General features: G+C 34.4%; 1 protein-coding gene across 6 annotated transcripts in view; it reads left to right on the top strand.

The window, feature by feature from the left end:
• LOC100367862 (G protein-signaling modulator 2-like) overlaps window positions 1-19,559 on the top strand; it is a 142,412-nt gene that overhangs the window by 60,537 nt on the left and 62,316 nt on the right. For 2 of the 6 annotated variants that reach the window (XM_006813160.3, XM_085492253.1), the window contains exons 11-14: window positions 1,893-2,012; window positions 4,880-4,944; window positions 10,264-10,455; window positions 14,290-14,425. In XM_006813160.3, the coding sequence (XP_006813223.1) occupies window positions 1,893-2,012; window positions 4,880-4,944; window positions 10,264-10,455; window positions 14,290-14,425 (513 nt within the window). The remainder of the gene's footprint in view (window positions 1-1,892; window positions 2,013-4,879; window positions 4,945-10,263; window positions 10,456-14,289; window positions 14,426-19,559) is intronic. The other 4 variants (XM_085492252.1, XM_085492254.1, XM_085492255.1 and 1 more) reach the window with 4 other exon arrangements.

Genomic DNA, 19,559 nt, shown 5'->3' with positions numbered 1-19,559 from the left:
TTTCTATGTGTTATAACTAAGTTTTATTATATGATTGTATGAAGTGGTTTGTTCCTTTGTTTTTATTTTTACAATAAACGATGGCACCCATTCTCAGAGATGATGTGTGCTTGAATCACCTATGGCATTCTCTTTGTTCCTAGTTTCAACAAACATTCCTATTATCTGACCCCCATTTCAGACTTTTCTTAAAGGGGTACCTTCCAGTTAAGATTAATTTCACAACAAATTTACTTTCTGCATTAAAATAACAATGGATAACAAAAGATAGATTAACATTGTAAACAACATAAACAATAGTGTCCCATGATTCTTTGGTGCAATCCCTGGGATTGAGCGGTTCCCCTTTAACTGCATGTAACAAGGTTATACAAGCGTTTTACATGTTGAACCACCCTCTCATTTCAACCTACCTCCCCTATATACAAAATGAGTAAGCCATTGTAGTGGTTCACCACCAATTGACTATTGTTATGCAAATACATTCTATTGTTATCAAGTTATTTCTACTGATACTTGGCTTTTATACAAGGCAACCGCTTGGTCCACGTCTTTTTACAACAATAGTGGTTGTTTACTATGTGACTATGTCTTGAAACCGAAGCAACAGCAATCGGAACTGGATAATAGGTGTAATCGCACGTTGTTGTTAACCTGTTGTAATGAAGTTTAAATTATTATGTTTCAAAATGTTTGACATGGACTGTTAAAACCACTGTAGTTAGACTGAGACCTGTTTACCAAAGGTCGTAAGTAATACCAAGTCTAAATTGATATCGGTACATGCTTGGTTCGCTGTAATATTTTATGATTGATATGTTTCGTAAATACTCTAAAATTGTTTTATTGTTGTTAAAATCCACCATAGTTTATTATAAATTATGTGCATGTCGACTGTTAATATTTCTGAGCAAGTGACTGTTCCTGTGACCTTTCAACTTGTCAGCACCATGTGTTATTAATGGTGGCGAAAGGTGCTCGATGTTATTTCCCTCAGAAATCCTCTTTATGATCAGTGTCAGCTGGTCTTCAGTACGTCAGGACCGTCAGTTTAAATCCTAATCCCTGCAAGTGATCTGTTACAGATTAAATTGATTAGATCAGATCAGTTGCATTATTAGAAAATCGTTTTATTTTTCAATTGATCATAGCATTGTTGCATTTTTAAGTTGCTAAAACCGCTGTGTTTTATTGTTGATGTAAGTAGTTGATTATCATTTCATGTCGCATGTTAAATTTAGGTCAAGTTTGTAGTTTTAAATGGTCCTAAATAAGGTGCAGTTTTCTATGACTTGATTTATTTACTGGTACTATCGTTTCTCTAGGCTTCGTAGGTGAATAAATAACTGGCATCCCATAATCTTCAATTGAATATGTAGCTCTATTTCTGTTAATGGTTTGCATAAAATTAACCACCCCTGGTCAATTTACAAAATAAAGCAATGCAGTGGGATCATGGTTATAATCGAATCCAATCACCACGCTCACTCACTCAAGTTTTGTCACCCTCTCAAAAACAATCTTTACCTGAACGCAGATTGCTAATATTCAAAATCAATGACATTTATCGTAATTGCTCTATTAGAATTGAATAAATGCACATAAATCAAAAATTGTTTTTATTATATATTGAATCATTAAAATGTAATTTTTGCATAAATGCATGCACTACTTATACTGTATTAGCTTTATTGGAGGTGCACATGTTTATGTAAATACCACGTTAAATATGCCATAATATTATTATATTGGAAATGAGCTTGTAATAGAGGAAATATCGTATGTTATATAGTTTGCTTGTAATGCCAAAATTTGTGGATATGTTTTATTTTTCTTTGCATGTTATGTTTCATTGTATGAGCTTTGTAGTGCACGTTTTTCTTTTATTCCAGTGACCACAAATTACACTGCAGCTGTTCAGAAGAACAAGGCTGGCATGGGAAGTACACCATCAAATGGTGTTGCTATGACAACCAATAGTAAATCCAAACATTCTTCGTATACTGAAACATGTATGTGTATGTTCTGTACTATCCCAATTAAAACACATGGTACCTGCACACTTATATTAAACATTGCACATGGGTTACTTATTATGCTTTGTTTCTAAAAAAAGTTTTTGTTATGTCAACCAGTGCTCTCGTCATATTTGCAATGATTCCCTCTCTCTGGTTGTCCACCTGTTCTACCCTTTTTTTTAATGGTACCTTTCTGGAGGAATTCTTACAGTATCAATGATGTCCTCTCTCTGGTTGTCTACCTCCTCTACCCTTTTTTGAATGGTTCCTTCCTGGAGAAATTTTTATAGTAGCAATGATTCAATCAGTGGTTGTCTACTTGTTCTACCCTTTCTTGAATGGTAACTTCCTAGAGGAATTTTTATAGTAGCAGCGATTTCCTCTCTCTGGTTGTCTACCTGCTATACCCTTTTTTGAATGGTTCCTTCCTGGAGAAATTCTTATAGTCGCAATGATTCAATCAGTGGTTGTCTACCTGTTCTACCTTTTTTTGAATGGTACCTCTGGAGGAATTCTTATAGTCGCAATGATTCAATCAGTGGTTGTCTACCTGTTCTACCCTTTTTTGAATGGTTCCTTCCTGGAGAAATTCTTATAGTAGCAATGATTCCCTCTCTCTGGTTGTCTACCTGTTCTACCCTTTCTCGAATGGTACCTGCCTAGAGGAATAGTAATGATTCCCTCTCTCTGGTTGTCTACCTATTCTATCCTTTCTTGAATGGCACCTTCTTGGAGGAATTCTTATACTGTAGAATACTTTATTTTAATTTATTTTCGCTGAAAAGGCTCTTTGGGTGTTTAGTATGGAAATTATTTTCACTGATTTTTGATGAGTTGAATATGAAATTTAAGAAAAAAAGATATATTCGCTAGATTTTATTTTCACTGAATCATCCCTTAAGTGAAAATTTATTCCAAGTGAAAATAAAGTATTTTACAGTAATAGCAATGCTTCTATCTCTCGTAAGCCTTCCACCTTTTCCTGAATGGCTGCTTCTGATATAAATTCCCAAAACAGACTCATCAGATGACGTTGCATTCTTGAATGAGTTAATTGCCATGGTAACCATTCTACGGTAACGGGTGTCAGGCTAATTTTGATATCCTCCAACTCATTGGTAAACTTTGACCGGAGTTGAGTTTCCTGTGTAGGTGATCAGAGTGCCTGAATTGTCAGTGTTTATTCTGTGTTAGAATTGACTGACTGGCAGCATTTTTTGTATTGTGTGTATGCATAATTTTGTAGAATTTCAACATGGCAATGATGCATCTGAATGTAAGTTGCAATTTATCTTTTTTTTTGCTGATGTTGCTGATTTCAAACAACCTACTGTGCTGAGTGTCTCAGTAGACACGTCTTGTCTTGTTTACAATCTTACTCCATTGTCTACATCGAAAATTTTCTTTCTTTTTTTTTCCCACTGCTCATTTTTGACACTCTGTTAAACATTGAATTTGTACTAATACAGTGTGGCATTTTACATTACAATGTGGTATTTTACATTACAATGTGGCATTTTACATTACAATGTGGCATTTTACATTACAATGTGGCATTTTACATTACAATGAGGCATTTTACATTACAGTGTGGCATTCCAACTACAGTGTGGCATTTTACATTACAATGTGGTATTTTACATTACAATATTACATTAAACAGTTATCATCTCTTAACTAAATCAATTTCAATTTGTTCTTAGTTTTCTGATAGTATTAAAACCTAATCATAAAGCAGGGCTTTATTAGCCGATTGGCTTTTTAATTTTAAACAGACAAATCTTAAATTTGTACTTAAACATTTCTAGTATTCATTCCATGCTTCTCAATTGGGGGTTCTTGAATTGATGGCCTAAGGAAGGACAGATTTTGAACGTTCCGAACGCTCAGAGTCGCAGGGCACTGAACACAACTGTTTTCAACTCACAACATCAAAGTACTCCTGAAATAAAACTGCCATCATCTTAAAACTAACTCATACTAGCTTTTGAAAATTTGCGCACTATTCTGTCTAAGCAAGAATAACGAGCATGCAAATTATCTTTGTCTTAGCGTAATATTTTCACATTTTTCCACAGTATTTTTGGGAGTTGAAAAACTATGTCATGGTCATATTTTACTCTGTGAAACACACATGTACCATCTTTATTTCAGTCCAATTTCTCTGTACCCACCCACACTCATTTCGCTATAATTAAAAAACTGTTTAAAATATGCCGCTGACTTCTTCCGGGTTGCATGTCTACCAGTGCTCTTTTGGACTTTTCATATTTTTATCCTACCTTAATTTACGCATGTGCAAATAGAATTACATCACATCTAACAGTAATTTGGGAATCGGGAAATCCCTCATCAAACATTTCTTTCATTCTAAGATTTCTTAAAATGAAGAAAAGATGACAAGTTGTAATAATATTGGGGTACTTTTATGAACCAAAACACTTGTAATTGACAGCTGCAGCTGTGACCCTTGCATTGCCTGACTTTTCCACGTCAGAACTCAAATTGGTTTTAAAATGTGATTTGCAGAACACATACATGTATTTGTAATAACGTGTACAGTTGGATCATGGGTAACTTATTGGCTTGATTATACTCGTGTTGATGAACTCCTACCTGGGGTTGAACACTAAAACGAGGTCAAATACTTCCACTGCCGAGTGTGCCATGCAATCTCGATAAGGAGACTGTCCGAAATTCTTACACTAATGAATGCAACATTGGAATTACCTTGATTGAGGTCTGCAAGTAGTTTAGTTTGACCATTCCCCATTGACCCTAGGGGAGACATGGAAACCAGGTCACATGTGATCTTGACATTTACTGAAATTGATCTCTCTCTTTTTTTTGTTCATTTTTAGACAGCAGTCGTCCCAGAAGACACAGTATGGAACTTTTAGAATTGGTGCAAATGACACCAGAAAAGGTAAATTATTCTAATTTTTGTAAAATATCAAAATTGTTGAAAAATGAACGCTAGTATTTCTTGGCCTGTGGTAAGTACAAGTACGATCGTTTTTTTTCATTCCTGACTATGTTGATATGCCATCCATGTATAGACTTATAATGTTGACCCTTCCATAGCAATAACACTGATGCGTTATTGATATATTCAACATGTGTTTATTTAAAGGTTTTAACATTTTATTGCAGGTTTTCATTTTTGTAATTCAACGTGTAAGAACATCATGTGCTCCAGTGAAAGTTGTATGCAATGTTTTTACACAAGCAACAGTTGTTCAAAATGGAGTCAGTTGCCAAATGTGTTGCCCGTTTTCTTAAATAACAGTTTATATAATTGTATATTGATTATTACGTATACAGTAAATGCACATTTTGGTTCTTTTCTGCTTCTATCAGAAATGTGTACACTAATTTTCATTCTCTCTGCACGCTTGGAGTCGCTTAGTAGCATGGTCGTCATGGTTAAAAATGTGGCCCAATATTTGTTGTGGATTTTAGAGTTTTCATGAAAAATATGCAATCGCAAATTATAAAAGCCCAATTTTTAAAATGACAAAACAAATTAAAAAGCACATAAGAGCATTGATTTACAAACAAACTGACTAGAAACTTTTTATTTTATTTTGTGTTTCTAACCATTCATATGAAAGAGTAGAATCCTACCATTGATTATAATAATTAAAATATGCTGGACCACTATTAAATAACAACACATGTTTGTGAAGGCAATATCATGATTTGTTGCCTGCTCAAGTATTGGTGGTCATGACCGTGATATTGATGATGGCAGAGCTGATGTCAATGTCATGTGACTGAGTTTCAAACAATCACAGCATACGTAACAGTAGTGAGATATGATAAATATGGATAAAATATAAATGCGATATGATAAGGTATTTCAAATAAACTTTTCATTCAGTATTTGAAAGAAGTTATAATAATCTTTTCGAGTGCCAGCACTTTGTGGTTATTCGTGGATTCAAACTACATCCAGAGCTGGTCTATGTCTCTTGCTATATCAGTTTAAGTGTACATAACTAGTACACTGACTTTAATAGTATTTGTCTGCACTGAATCTCATGTGGTTCTCTGTAAAAGGTTGTTTGGTCAAGATGCCACCCTACTTTGGCATCTTGACTGGTGCTTATAATTCTTCTTTCTTTGAGGATCACATACTACATTGATATACTGTGTAGTGATTGGTCAATTGAACATTTAGATTCAAGTCTATTTTAGACATGAAATTTAGCATGTATATAATGCATATACATGTATATATGTAGTATATTGAATATTATTTATGAAACTTTTCTCCGATTATATCTCATCGATACTCGCGAAACTCTATAATCCATGACGTCATTAATTGTTGTTTCGCCATCTTGTTAGCGCTAGTTCGTATCATGCTATTGCACAGTGTCGGCTTGATAAATATATATATACATACATACATGAAATACTGACACATGTGCTTTTTAGAGGAGCGCGTATCAGATTTTTCTCACCAAGAAAGTATATGTTATTCTATGAAATGAAAGCTATAATATTATGAGAACAAGTTTGTGATTGGATGTAGTTCACCCACTGCAGACTTCTAATTTCTCTTTTGAGGCTACAGGTTTATCTGCATATTTTGATTTGTGCTATCCTATATTGTGGGCTTCCACAGATCTGTTTCATGAATGCACATAGCTTTATATCAGTTTATGATTTTGCTTCTTTGTGAAGCCAGTCACATTTAGTTATTTTCCAACTTCTGTATGCTATCAAAATGATAATCATTGATGTACCAACCTTTGCTGTGACGCAACTAATTGCGCTAATTCCCTGGCGTGTCATTGACCCAACAACAAATCTTACATTAATATAGTGATCTTAAAAAAAACATCTTACTATACAATGTAATTGTAGAATTTATAATTAATTTGTAACTCATAAAATGAAATTCATATTTTATAAACAAAGCAAGTGTAAAAACAAAGGAAATCTATGGGCCACATCATTTTGGTTTGTGCCTCAAGTTACTTAAAGGGGAACCGGTACTATATATAGGGGCAAGATGGCTACCGCAATTAGTATGCTAATCCGAACCAAGCCACTCGCATCGTGGCGGGAGCTCCGTGAAATGTGCCATTTACAATGTTTAGAGATCAAGCTGTGATTCCAAATACATTCCTACCGGGGCATGAATATGTACGCTAGCGATTACACTCATCTGGTTGGGCTTTTGATGACGTTGTTTTTGGTCGAAACGTGCACGACAAGTAAAAATCCTGAGTTTAAAATGGCGGCTAATGTATGCAAAATGCCTGTCAATCACAGTTTGAGTAAGCAAGCATAATAAGCATTCATTTACTTCGTAGACAGAGGCAGCTTTAATTACTGTAGAATACTTTATTTTTGCTTGGAATATATTTTCGCTATTTTCGCTGAAGGGATGATTCCGTGAAAATAAAATCCAGCGAATATACTTTTTTTCCTATATTTCACATTAGACTCATCAAAAATCAGTGAAAATAAATTCCATGCAAAACGCTCAAAAAGCGGTTCCCCTTTAATATAGTTGAATATAATTTTAATTTTTTTTTAAACTGAACTCTCCAGTAGTCAACAAGCTAACTCAACTTGAATTTGGAGATTCCATTTTGACTCAGAATCCCTACAAAATTAGTTGTTAGAACACACTGGCCAGCAGCCAGTCATAGTACTTATACTACTTGCTCATTGTTTTTGTTGCAACCGTTTATTCCAGAAGTACAAAACTTTATTCATTTTTTTTAATCTTGCATTTTAACGTTGTGATATGTTTTTACGAACTATGGCATTAAATAATTGTGAGCAGCACAAGTTTTATGAAAACGTATGAAGAATCCAAGCTGTGAACAAAACTGTATGTTTTCAAGGAAAATAGAATAAATCATATATGATAATTATTATTCACTAGATATTTATGTTTGTCATTTGTCTTGTTTTCTGCTTCTGACTGAAAGTTTTCATCTCCTATGAATGTTGCGACAGTGACATACTCAATGGAAAAAATGTCATGCTTTTCATCATCTCTCCGTAGTCTTGAATCAGAACAACAGACTTTTACAATTTCTGATTTGTATTTTTTCTTTTGATTTTGAAAAACAAAGGATAGCATAACATATTTGGTTTGTTTTGAAAGAAACTTAGCTACAACTGTTTCCTGAAGTTGGATCTCGTTGTCAACATAAGGCCTTGGTCATATTTGTTGTCCTATGTATGAACCCACAAGTATATTCAGATTTCACTCACTCTATCTTTCTTTTTTTTTTGACAAAAATGTATTTTTCTCTATTTTTTACTTTTGTGACATTTCATATTGCAAGGATGAAAAAATAAAATAAAATTATGGGGTCATCGTAATCAGTTTGGGGAAAATCAGCAAATTAAAGTGAAAATAGCATGTTTTGCTTAAGAACATTTTATTGTTTTTATAGTATTGGTCAATACCATATGGTTAAAAAAATATATTGTTTACAAGGTACTTGCTCATATCAAGAATTATTATACATCTGTCACCGTAACACCATAAGTTGTAGTCACGTGGTGTAATTTTGTGGTATTTTATAGGGTATTTTCATCCTACCATATGAGGAAATGCGAATTCCAAAAATGGAATGATTACGCGTGTAAGCGGCCTCTAATAATAAAAACAAACATGACTGCCACCAGGGTTTGACCGGACTCCACACAAGAAGTTTGTTGATTCTGTTCTAAACATTTTGGATTTCGGCTGCGCATCGGTCGATACTCCAGCTGTACTGTCTTCATGCATACTTTATAGTATTCTCGTAATAACCTCATAGTATTACAACAATTTTTGACAGTTCTTATTGAAAAAACACATTGACAATGAATAAAATAAGTCCACTAAATGCTGACTAATCTTAAGGTAGAGATGCAGGTTCGTAGGCACTTGAGAGTGAAATTTTTTTGCTTTTTATTATTCAAACAGTCTTGGCTATAGACTGTTAACATTTTGTAGAATTGTGAATAGAGGAACATACTCAAAAGACGATTTTAAAATATAGATAACAGGTGCAAACATTCTCTCTTTTGAATGCTCAGCAAGATTTAGCAAGGCTGTACATAACTAATAAAAAAGAGACATGGTGAAAAAGAGGAATGACGGGAACTCCATATTATGCACTATATTTAACTTTTAACAGAACGATAATACATTTAAATTTGGAACTGTTACAGCCATTTTAATTTATATGAGCATTAGCAAACTTCTTACTGAGTGAATTGTTATGCAAATTAGAAATTATCTCAGTTTTAGTGCACATCCTAGAACTTTTAAAGCTCCTAGACGCTTTGAAATTTTCATAAATGATTAATAATGTGTTTATCTTCAAAACACCGTTGGGCATTGTTTTTGGTTGAACAGTGTTACAACAATTGTACAGACAACTAGCCTGGATGTTAATTTATGCATAAACTTGAAGTAGTGAAATTTGGACTGCTGCCCTGCAAAATTGACAACTGGTAGACTGTTTTCAAGATGGCACTTTCTTCATAGTAAACAGATGTACCCATAAACCAATTTTGACAGGAAACAGCATTGTTTAGAACTATTTTTTTTAAATCACTTTTGACCAAAAAAGCACATTTTTGTGCATATTTCAAACTATAAACAAAAAATACTAACAAAATTTTAAAATTCATACAAAAAGCTTTCCGAAAATATATAGTTTTGTGGACAAGGGAGGTCATCTTGGTTTCCTAATTAACTAATTAAAATACCTGTCAGGTAAACTGCATCTCTACCTTAAAATGATTAGTTGTAAATAAATTTTAACTCCAAATATTGTCATCTGTGCATATGTCTGAAACACGCATGTAGTTTTCTACCTTAATAAGCTCACTCCCACGCCAACATGCAGATACATGTACATCACCTGCGCATGCGTCAGATGGCAATAGTATGTTATTATTTACAAACACTCTTCTACCCATTAGCTTTTGTGTTTTTAGTGTGTGTTATCATTGCTTGGGACTCAATTCCCGCGTCTGCGCAGGTGACAACCCTCCCACATTAATATGACGTTTGAGGGCAATATAACAAGGCTTAACATTGATGCTTCATTTTCATCCTCCAGTAGAAATTAGGAAAATAATTTATTTTAATTTTTAATTTATCATATTAGCATAAATCATGATTGTTATGAAGCAACTTGTGCATTTAATTAATTTGCATGTTTTAGAATATTATTTTATTTTATTTTTTTTTTCATTTTCTTTGGCCATACAGTATGCAGCTTCGGGAGCCAGTAGTGCAAGCTCTAGTAATAGCGTTAGTAAAAACAAGAAAGTTAAACACAAAAGTGATAAGAAGGGCTCAAGGAAAGGATCAGCTGCTTCCACAGCAAGTAACTCGAGCAGTATAGCGTCTTCGGGGTCCTCTATTAAAGCAGAGCAAGTCAAGATACAGGTACCTCAACGGGTAAGTGGCAACGAGTGGCCTCCTGTGTTTGCGCGATATGATTTGTGTTTTGTACATAGTGCAGGGAGAGTTGTATAATTAGCAGTAATACTCCAGCAAAAATATAAATATTTAATATTAATTAATATTATTTTGCCGTCGTAATGCTATCATCGAATCCAAACTCGTTAAGTCCAAAATTTGTAGCGACCATCAGGCATAGTCTGAAACAGACGCTAGCTTTGTAAAATTTTGTACAAATTATTTCTGATAGCCAACATGGTAGTTTTAAGCGATCTATTCTATTGTTATGATCTGAAAAATAAATCGAAAAACTGAGTAAGTGTTTTTTTGAGACTTATTGAATTCAGCAAACTGTTGACAGTAACCATAGCTTACATTTTCACCACCAGACTTTCTCGCCCAAATTTCTGGAAATGAACCCTAATTTCGAGTCAATTTTAAGTTTTTACTCAAAAAATTTGGCTATTTTGTCCATAATTCTTAAGGAAAGTGCAGACTATAAATGGGACTATTTTGTGAATTTGTGATGAAAAGAGGGAACTGGTGGAGAAAAGGGTTAATGTGATCATAGCAAGTTCCAAAATTCATTGACATATTTTGCTCTCGTCCTATTGCTCATAATTGTGCATAATGTTTTCAATAACTTTTAACCAGTGTCAAGTTACCTAATTTATAGTTTTCATTTCCAGAAATCACTGCGCGTGTGCAGTTTGAAATGAAACAATTTTGAATAAATCACTCGCAGAACTTACTTCTGCTAGTAGCGACAATAGACACAATTTTAGAACCTGTATATTTTTACATAGTATTTCTAAGTTTCATTGAGAATTATTATATAATGAAATTAGCTGAAAAGATTTCATTTATTTTCAAAAGTGACATTGTTGCTTAGATGATGGTATGTGGAAGACTGACTTTGAAATGTTCCATCCAGATCAAATGGCACTCTCTCGGCCAATACCCCATCGTCACCTTGCCCAATATGTTCAATTTGTGGTATCTTCAATTCTCTGTTTTTAGCAAATATTCCCTTAAATCATATACATGTCAGCTAATAATGATGGAGTTAGGGGTATTGTGATGTTTAGGTGGTTTGTGCACCATCAATCTAATGGGGTAAAAAAGTTCATCACAATTTTTTGTTTTAAAAGTGTCACAGGGTATCAACTTTTCATTTTTTTTTTATTTTTCACTACAAAATATTTTGTAGAAAAAATGCCTAAAAAATACAAAATTGGATAGTTTTGGAATAAATTTTTAATAAATAAATCGTTTGTTTTTTTTCATAAAAATAGACAGTAATCATCAGAATAATTCATAACAACCATACTAGTAAGTATTGATTTCATAACTGCATATTATTTGTTTACCATATGTAACCAAATAAATTTATATGGTATGGTAACAATGGCAATTAATCCAAACATCAACATTCTCTCGGATATTTGACAAGTGATTTTTGCAAAAAGTAGTTTAATGTCTATACATTTTTATTCATGTTTATTGAGCAACAGCATAAAATAAAACCACAGTACAAATGCCGATGAAATCTACTTTAAAGGGAAGACACTCTACACCACAATGAATTTGTTTTCACAAGTGTAGTAATCAGTTGTTTCAACTGAACTTGGAACAAACTGTTATCCATGTTCTTGAATTTATATTGCTCCAAGTGTTTAGTTGTTTCACCTGGTGTTAACATTATAAACTATGTAACGTAAAATCTGTATTAGACGCCGCATCCCCAATATAAGTCTCACCCATTCCTTTTGAACAATTGAGAACCAAACATTTACTATTTTTCATATGTGTAGGTGTTCTAATAGAAGCCGCATCCCCTGTGTTGCATTGTACCATATTAATAGAATCCACAGCTTATAATACAGATTTTACAGTACTTGTCTTATTTGGTGCACACAAACATTTCTTTCTTTACCGCCATGCCCAGTGGTGGCTCTTTCAGAACAAATTGGTACACCTGTCTCCCTATTTTCTCAGAGAAATGCATTTATTTATGTCTGATATTAAAATCTGTGAAAATTGGGGTAAGGTGTGCTGCTTTTCCAGTGTATTATTTTATTTTGTACTTAGACTGTTCAATTGCCCTAGCATCTGATAGGTAGTCACATGATACAAAATGGCACTAAATTGTGAGTGTGCCTTGTGTCGTGCATTAAAGAGGGGAAAACGTTTGTTTACAAAGAGAGTGGGGAAAACTTTTGTTTACAAGGGGAGAGGGGAAAACTTGTTTACAAGGGGAGAGGGGAAAACTTGTTTACAAGGGGAGAGTGGAAAACCTGTTTACAAGGGGAGAAGGGAAAACTTTTGTTTACAAGGAGAGAGAGGAAAACTTGTTTACAAGGGGAGAGGAGAAAACTTGTTTACAAGGGGAGAGTGGAAAACCTGTTTACAAGGGGAGAAGGGAAAACTTTTGTTTACAAGGGGAGAGGGGAAAACTTGTTTACAAGGGGAGAAGGGAAAACTTGTTTACAAGGGGAGAAGGGAAAACTTGTTTACAAGGGGAGAGGAGAAAACTTTTGTTTACAGCGAGAGAAGGGAAAACTTTTGTTTACAAGGAGAGAGGAGAAAACTTGTTTACAAGGGGAGAGGGGAAATCTTGTTTACAAGGGGAGAAGGGAAAACTTTTGTTTACAAGGGGAGAGGGGAAAACTTTTGTTTACAAGGGGAGAGGGGAAAACTTTTGTTTACAAGGGGAGAGGGGAAAACTTTTGTTTACAAGGGGAGAGGGGAAAACTTTTGTTTACAAGGGGAGAGGGGAAAACTTGTTTACAAGGGGAGAGGGGAAAACTTTTGTTAACAAAGGAGAGGGGAAAACTTTTTGTTTACAAAGGAGAGGGGAAAACTTTTGTTTACAAAGGAGAGGGAAAACTTTTGTTTACAAAGGAGAGAGGGGAGACTTTTGTTTACAAAGGAGAGGGGAGACTTTGGTTTACAAAGGAGAGGGGAAAACTTGGTTTACAAGGAGAGAGGGGAAAACTTGGTTTACAAGGAGAGAGGGGAAAACTTGGTTTACAAGGAGAGAGGGGAAAACTTTTGTTTACAAGGGAGAGGGGAAAACTTTTGTTTACAAGGAGAGAGGGGAAAATTTTTGTTTACAAGGAGAGGGGAAAACTTTTGTTTGTTCCATAAGATGTTTACACAGAAATAAAATACATGTATATTGTTTAATTACAAAAACTTTGAGCTGTATGACGATCACCACTCTCTAGTCTATGGTTGAGCATGTACTGTGTAGGCTGTCTCAAGGTGACGTCATAGATCTTTGGCAACCAGCACACGAAAGTCTGATAACAAATGTCGCTCGGCAATCCGCAATAACACTTTCTGCTGTGACAACATTGTCTGCAACAGTGAACGAAGTCCTTATTTTATTTTCAGGTGCAAACAGTTCATGCCAGCCATTCACTGTGCGCATGTGTATGTTAACAAAATGTGAAAGAGTGCTTTTGCTCTCACTTTTCTTTTACTTTGAATCACATCTCTCATGAATGGAAGCATGCATCAACCAAAAATTTGCTTTTACTGTATACATGATTATTGGATTACGACATACTTTCATTATAGACTTGCCAAAGTCATTTACGTAAGCATAAGTGCTAATAATAGAACAAATATGCAAATCAAAGTGACAACAAACGATCTTAGAAAGGTGCATGTCTGCCAAATAAACACCATAGTAATCTGTGGTTGGCGATGCAATAATTAATAGTGTAGCTGATGAAGAGAGCCTCATCCCTACAGGTGTCTTCCCAGTGCTAGATGATGTTCTTGTTACAATGTATCATTCTTGGATTTGGTTGTTTCTTCCAGAAGCTTTCACCGGATATGATTGATGATGACGGCTTCTTTGATATACTCAGTCGTTTCCAAGGCAACAGAATGGACGACCAACGGTGCTCTTTTCACAAACTTGATGCAGGAAAACAAGAAGAAGGTGCTGAAGCAGGTCAGTCTATCCAAATTGTTATCACCATGGAAACACAAGAATGTGAGACAGGTTGTTAAATACTGATAATCTGGAAGCTGCTGTGATTAAACACACTCTCTGCATTTATCATATTAGGCGGGGGGACCAGTAGAAAATCTGTGGGGGGGGGAATTTGCACTTGAAAAAAAAACGTGAGAAAAATTTGCAGAGGATAAAACAAAAAAAATTACAGTAAATTTATCTTATTAAAAATAAAACAAGCGGTGGCAAAAATCTTTTCCTAATTTCCATCTCCTATGTTCTATAATTAAGGCCCTCTGTACTCTGTGTTAAACAATATATTTCAATGTTTTCCTTGAAGTTAAAATAATGGCAATCATTTATAGATACTGCCCTCTACAGTTCAAATATGTTTTTAACCGTTTATAAATTTGTGTGAGTATTAAAGAAAAAAGACCTGTTTGATAGTGTGTAAAGACTGCCCTCATAAGGTGAGAAATGTTTAATTCAATTCATCTCCCAATAGAAAAATTACAATAACTCCTTGTATGATTCTTGTTAGATCATTTTTGCTCCATAACTTTTTGTAGTTTTATTATTCGGGTTTTTGGGTATTTGGACTCCTTGTTTAAAATGCCCAAGTGAAAAATGCATTATTATAATACTGCATTGACACCCCTCTCAGTTTCAGGCAATAACCTGAACAAAAGTACCGGAAGTTAGCACTGTACGAGACTTGTAAATTGATCGTCGTGATTTCCATGTCTGCTTTTTTGTGCTCTGCTGTAGAAAATCACTGGTTGTCCTTAAATATTTTTGTCAGCATTTTTTTTTTATTTTATCTTTAATTTTAATTCATTTTTAATCTTTAATTTTTGATGAATATTTTTGTCATTTTTGACTTATTGTTGTATCATTGGATGTGTGTTCTCACTGATTAATATAATTTAATAAATATATAAAGGCTGATAATTTGGTCATTTACTAGCACCCGCCACTACCACCACAGTTGTTTTGCTGCTTCATAATTAGTATGCGATGTATAAAAAACAAGTGAAATATTGTCACGATATTCAAACATTTTCTGCACAATGATGGTAATGTTTTAATCTAGCTGGCAATTCACTCATTGGATTAAAGGGGAACTAAATAGAGCCTATTTTGGTGTTTGTATTTATCAAGTTATGTATATTGATTATAAATTTGAAAAAAAAAATTAAAAAAATGATTATCTTCAGAGTTATGATGATTTAAATATGAGAAACCATAAACCTGCGAAGGACTTCCGTTTGCGCCATCTTGCCATAAAAAACGCCCTCATGAGGTATAAACAGGCAAGGTAACAAAGCATGATGACGAAATAGTATCTGATTAAATATAAGTAACTTAGGGAGCCATAGCTGGCTGGACTGGTGAATTGACTTCTAGTCTAGGTTGTTTCGACTTTTACGTTAATGTTATTTACAAGCATATCAACATACAAACATTATGGATGTGCGATTGATCGAGACAGGCATTTTGTTTTGTTTTTTGTCTAACTGTCTAATAAATGCTGTTTCCAGTACTGCACTGTGCGGCGTGCAAATTATTCAAAGTATGGATGCTGGAGTATGCAATCTTGAGTTCGTAGGGTGGTGGTGGAAACATTTTCGTCCATGTATTCACGGGGCTGCACTGGCAAATCATGGGACAAGCGTCACAGGAACACCAAGCAGATTGTTCAGACTTCCGTGTAATTTGAAATAAAACTTTCATCCGAACAAGGGGCATCGTCAACGATATACTCTCATCACTCACACTGGACTGATCTGAATCTTCACAGTATACCGTACTTCCCTGATCATAAGCTCGGGGCATGAACACGTAAAGGAAAAGTAAGGGATGAGCTTGTACTCGAGGACCAACTCAGAAAAAATGATTTTGTTTTGGGGTTAAACACTGTAACCATCTTGCAAACAACGAAAAATCATCCAAAAAAAAATATTCGTTCACCACGCCGGGCTCGGGAAAATAATACTTATTTTTGAAAAAAAATGCGTCAATGATTTGAACGATACTTACAATGAAGAAACAAACATGTTCATAAAAAACACACACATTTTATTACAATACGATTTACATACCGTCTGAATTTACGGTGAAATAATGGGTAGGGTCTGTGAGGAAACAGTGGACGAAGGCATTTATCATTATCTTTGTTTTGATATGTTTTCGATCGTACGCAAACTCACGACACAAAGCAATATTCCACCATGAGGTTTTTCAGCACGATTTGACCTGGAACAACTTCCTTTGACATAACAGGTCATGTCTTTCATTAACCAATCAAAATGATGTGTCGTAATGATGAAATTTTCCGATTATTGACGATGATTTTTTAGCGCAATGCGGAAGTGAATTACCGCAATGTTAAAATGCGATCTGTAGCACTGATTTCAACGAAAAAAAGATGATTTTTTCCCCTAAAAACTGGCGATTCGCAATTTCCAAGATATAAACGACGGTTAATAGTAACCGTGGGTAAACTGAGTGTGGAGGAAGAATTTAAACACCTTTCTCGGTCGCCAACATGTCTCATCGTTCACCCTAGGTCTTTCATGATAGTCTCAAAGTAAACCATGCCCAACAACCAGGTACACGCCTTGACGATCACATTTTTGGCTTTTCGAAGGCTACTACTCAAAGAAATATGGATTACTCCAGAATTGCAACATCGATGTTTATCCTGAGTAAATGACAGAATAGAAACGATGCGAATCACGTTGTGTACGTTCGCCATGTACTCTGAACTTGAAATTAATGCGAGTTTTCTCACAAAACTAAAAGCATGAACCAAACTAACATGCCAATCACGATTATTATGAAATGAAACACACCTTTTACACGCATATTTTAAAGAATATCGTCGACGCCCAGTAAAAACCAATAAATAAATACCAAGTAAAAACATAGGGATGGGCTTCATACTCGGGAGGGGCTTACGATCGGGGAAGTACGGTACTTTAACGCAATTGGGCTTTCACTCTCAGAATACTGTGTTTCAAACGCATAAGGCTCTAACCCAAGTTTTAAAAAGCACATTGTGCATATAAAAGTTGAGTTTATATTAATAGTACACAATGCTTAGCAGCATGAACGGCTATGTACAATGGCGTATACGAATGCGATCAGATACTAAAACGTCATAGCTTTGAAAAGTACCCGGATGTTAAATATGTTCGTTCGTTAATTATTCCCCTCCATGAATGGCCTCCATGGCAAGCACTTCAAATGCCTATCCAAGCTACAGTTATAATTAAAACAAAATTAAACCCCTGCAATATTATTTCGAATACAGTTTAGAATATACACAACTATAAATTAAGGCCGCATTTAGGTTCGCTTTAAAATGTCAAGGAAATTAACATAATAATAGAGCCAACAATATATCATAATGTTGGCCCAACAATTCTATGGTCCAAGAAATGAGTTTAGTATTTCATTAAACATTGACATGGTTATTCACCTCTATAGATCATCGACCATTAGCCTTGATTAAAAAATTATGTAATTTAGGGTTTCCAAATATTAAATGCTCTGTTTTTTTTGAGCGGATAAAAGACCCATTGTGGGATGCTTTGACTTCATTATGTTTTGAGGAATTGTCGATAATCCCAATTTTAAGCAGAAAATAGGGTAAATATGGCATATAGTGTGGTATATATGGCATATAGTGTGGTATATATAACACAGTGTGGTATGTATAACACAAAGTGTGGTATATATAACACAAAGTGTGGTATATATGGCATGAAGTGTGGTATATATGACACCTAAATGTATTTATTGGTTTTTCATGTTCACAACTTGTCTCATTTGGGAACATCAACCTATGTTTATCTCTCCTGACACTAAATGCTTCAAACATACTTATTTTGACGAATTGTGTGCACTCCTCAAATAGGTTGTATTTTCATGGCATTGATTTGACAGCTGGATCCCAAGTCTCAAATCATGAGGGACATTGCTGTCAATTTACCAAAAATGATGTTGGAGTAATCCTGTGCATATGCTTCCAAGCGGCTGCCTGCAGTGAAATGAAACTGAAGCCATCAAATTGAGGCTTTATATTTATAATCACCATTATTCAGTGTGGTTAGGAGCAGCAATTTGTCTCCAGGGTGCATTAATAAGTATGTTTTATTCTTCAGTTCACTTCAAGATCTGACTTCCCACGTTTTATATCCCTTAGGTACACTTGAATATTCTGTACGTGTTCAGAAATATTTTGTTGCTTTTTTTGCATGATTTCCCCAAATTTCTGAAAAAAATTTTGTTGTGATTTGTGGTCAATGATGTCATTGAAAACAAAAACATTCAGATGTTAATAATAATTTTTAAATGCATGAAAAAAGTTTAAATTTCAGAATATGGCAAATAAACTGTAATGGCCTACCTCATATGCAATTGAAAAACTTAGAAGGAACATTTTTGATAAAATACTAATTCAAATCTGAAATTTTCATTTCTGTCAGTCAGATTAGTGTTCTAAATTTTATAATTTTTTGGTGATGAAGTGACTAATTTGTTGCCGGAATGAATAAACTAAACCCAGCTATAAAGTAAAGTTGTAAATTTCTACAAACATTTGACGATTTTGTCAAAAAGTTGAATGTCTTTTTTTTTCACACAAAATTGGGCGTATTTGTACCTCAGTAATTTAGAAATGATGAAGAATGAGTGTGATAATATGGTAGTTAGCTTACTAAATGTTTTTGTCTCTGTGTGTACATTCCTGGTGTGAACTGGAATTAATTTTCACTGAACAGATTTTTTTGGTATTTTGTATGGAGTTTATTTTCACTGATTTTTAATGAGTTGAATGTAAAATATAGAATAAATGGTATACTTGCTGGATTTTATTTTCACTGAATTATCTCTTCAGTGAAAATAAATTCCTAGTTTTACAGTACTATGATCTTGTATTGCATGCACTGTAACTAGGTGACTACAACCCTGCAAAGCTTGTAAAGTCTTCAAATTCCCCTATAAAACAAAATCAGAATTCCTATCACACCATGATGTAAATGATTGCGGTAGGTGCGTTGTTGTTCCTTCTCATCATAATGAATCATTTCTTTTAAAACTGTTAAGATGTGACGATACTGTTTAT

The sequence above is a fragment of the Saccoglossus kowalevskii genome, chromosome 17 (assembly GCF_978046115.1).
Source record: "Saccoglossus kowalevskii chromosome 17, keSacKowa6.1, whole genome shotgun sequence".
Taxonomy (NCBI): Eukaryota; Metazoa; Hemichordata; class Enteropneusta; family Harrimaniidae; genus Saccoglossus; species Saccoglossus kowalevskii.
Note: the sequence above shows the minus strand (reverse complement) of the source record. Positions and strands in the feature narration are given on the sequence as shown.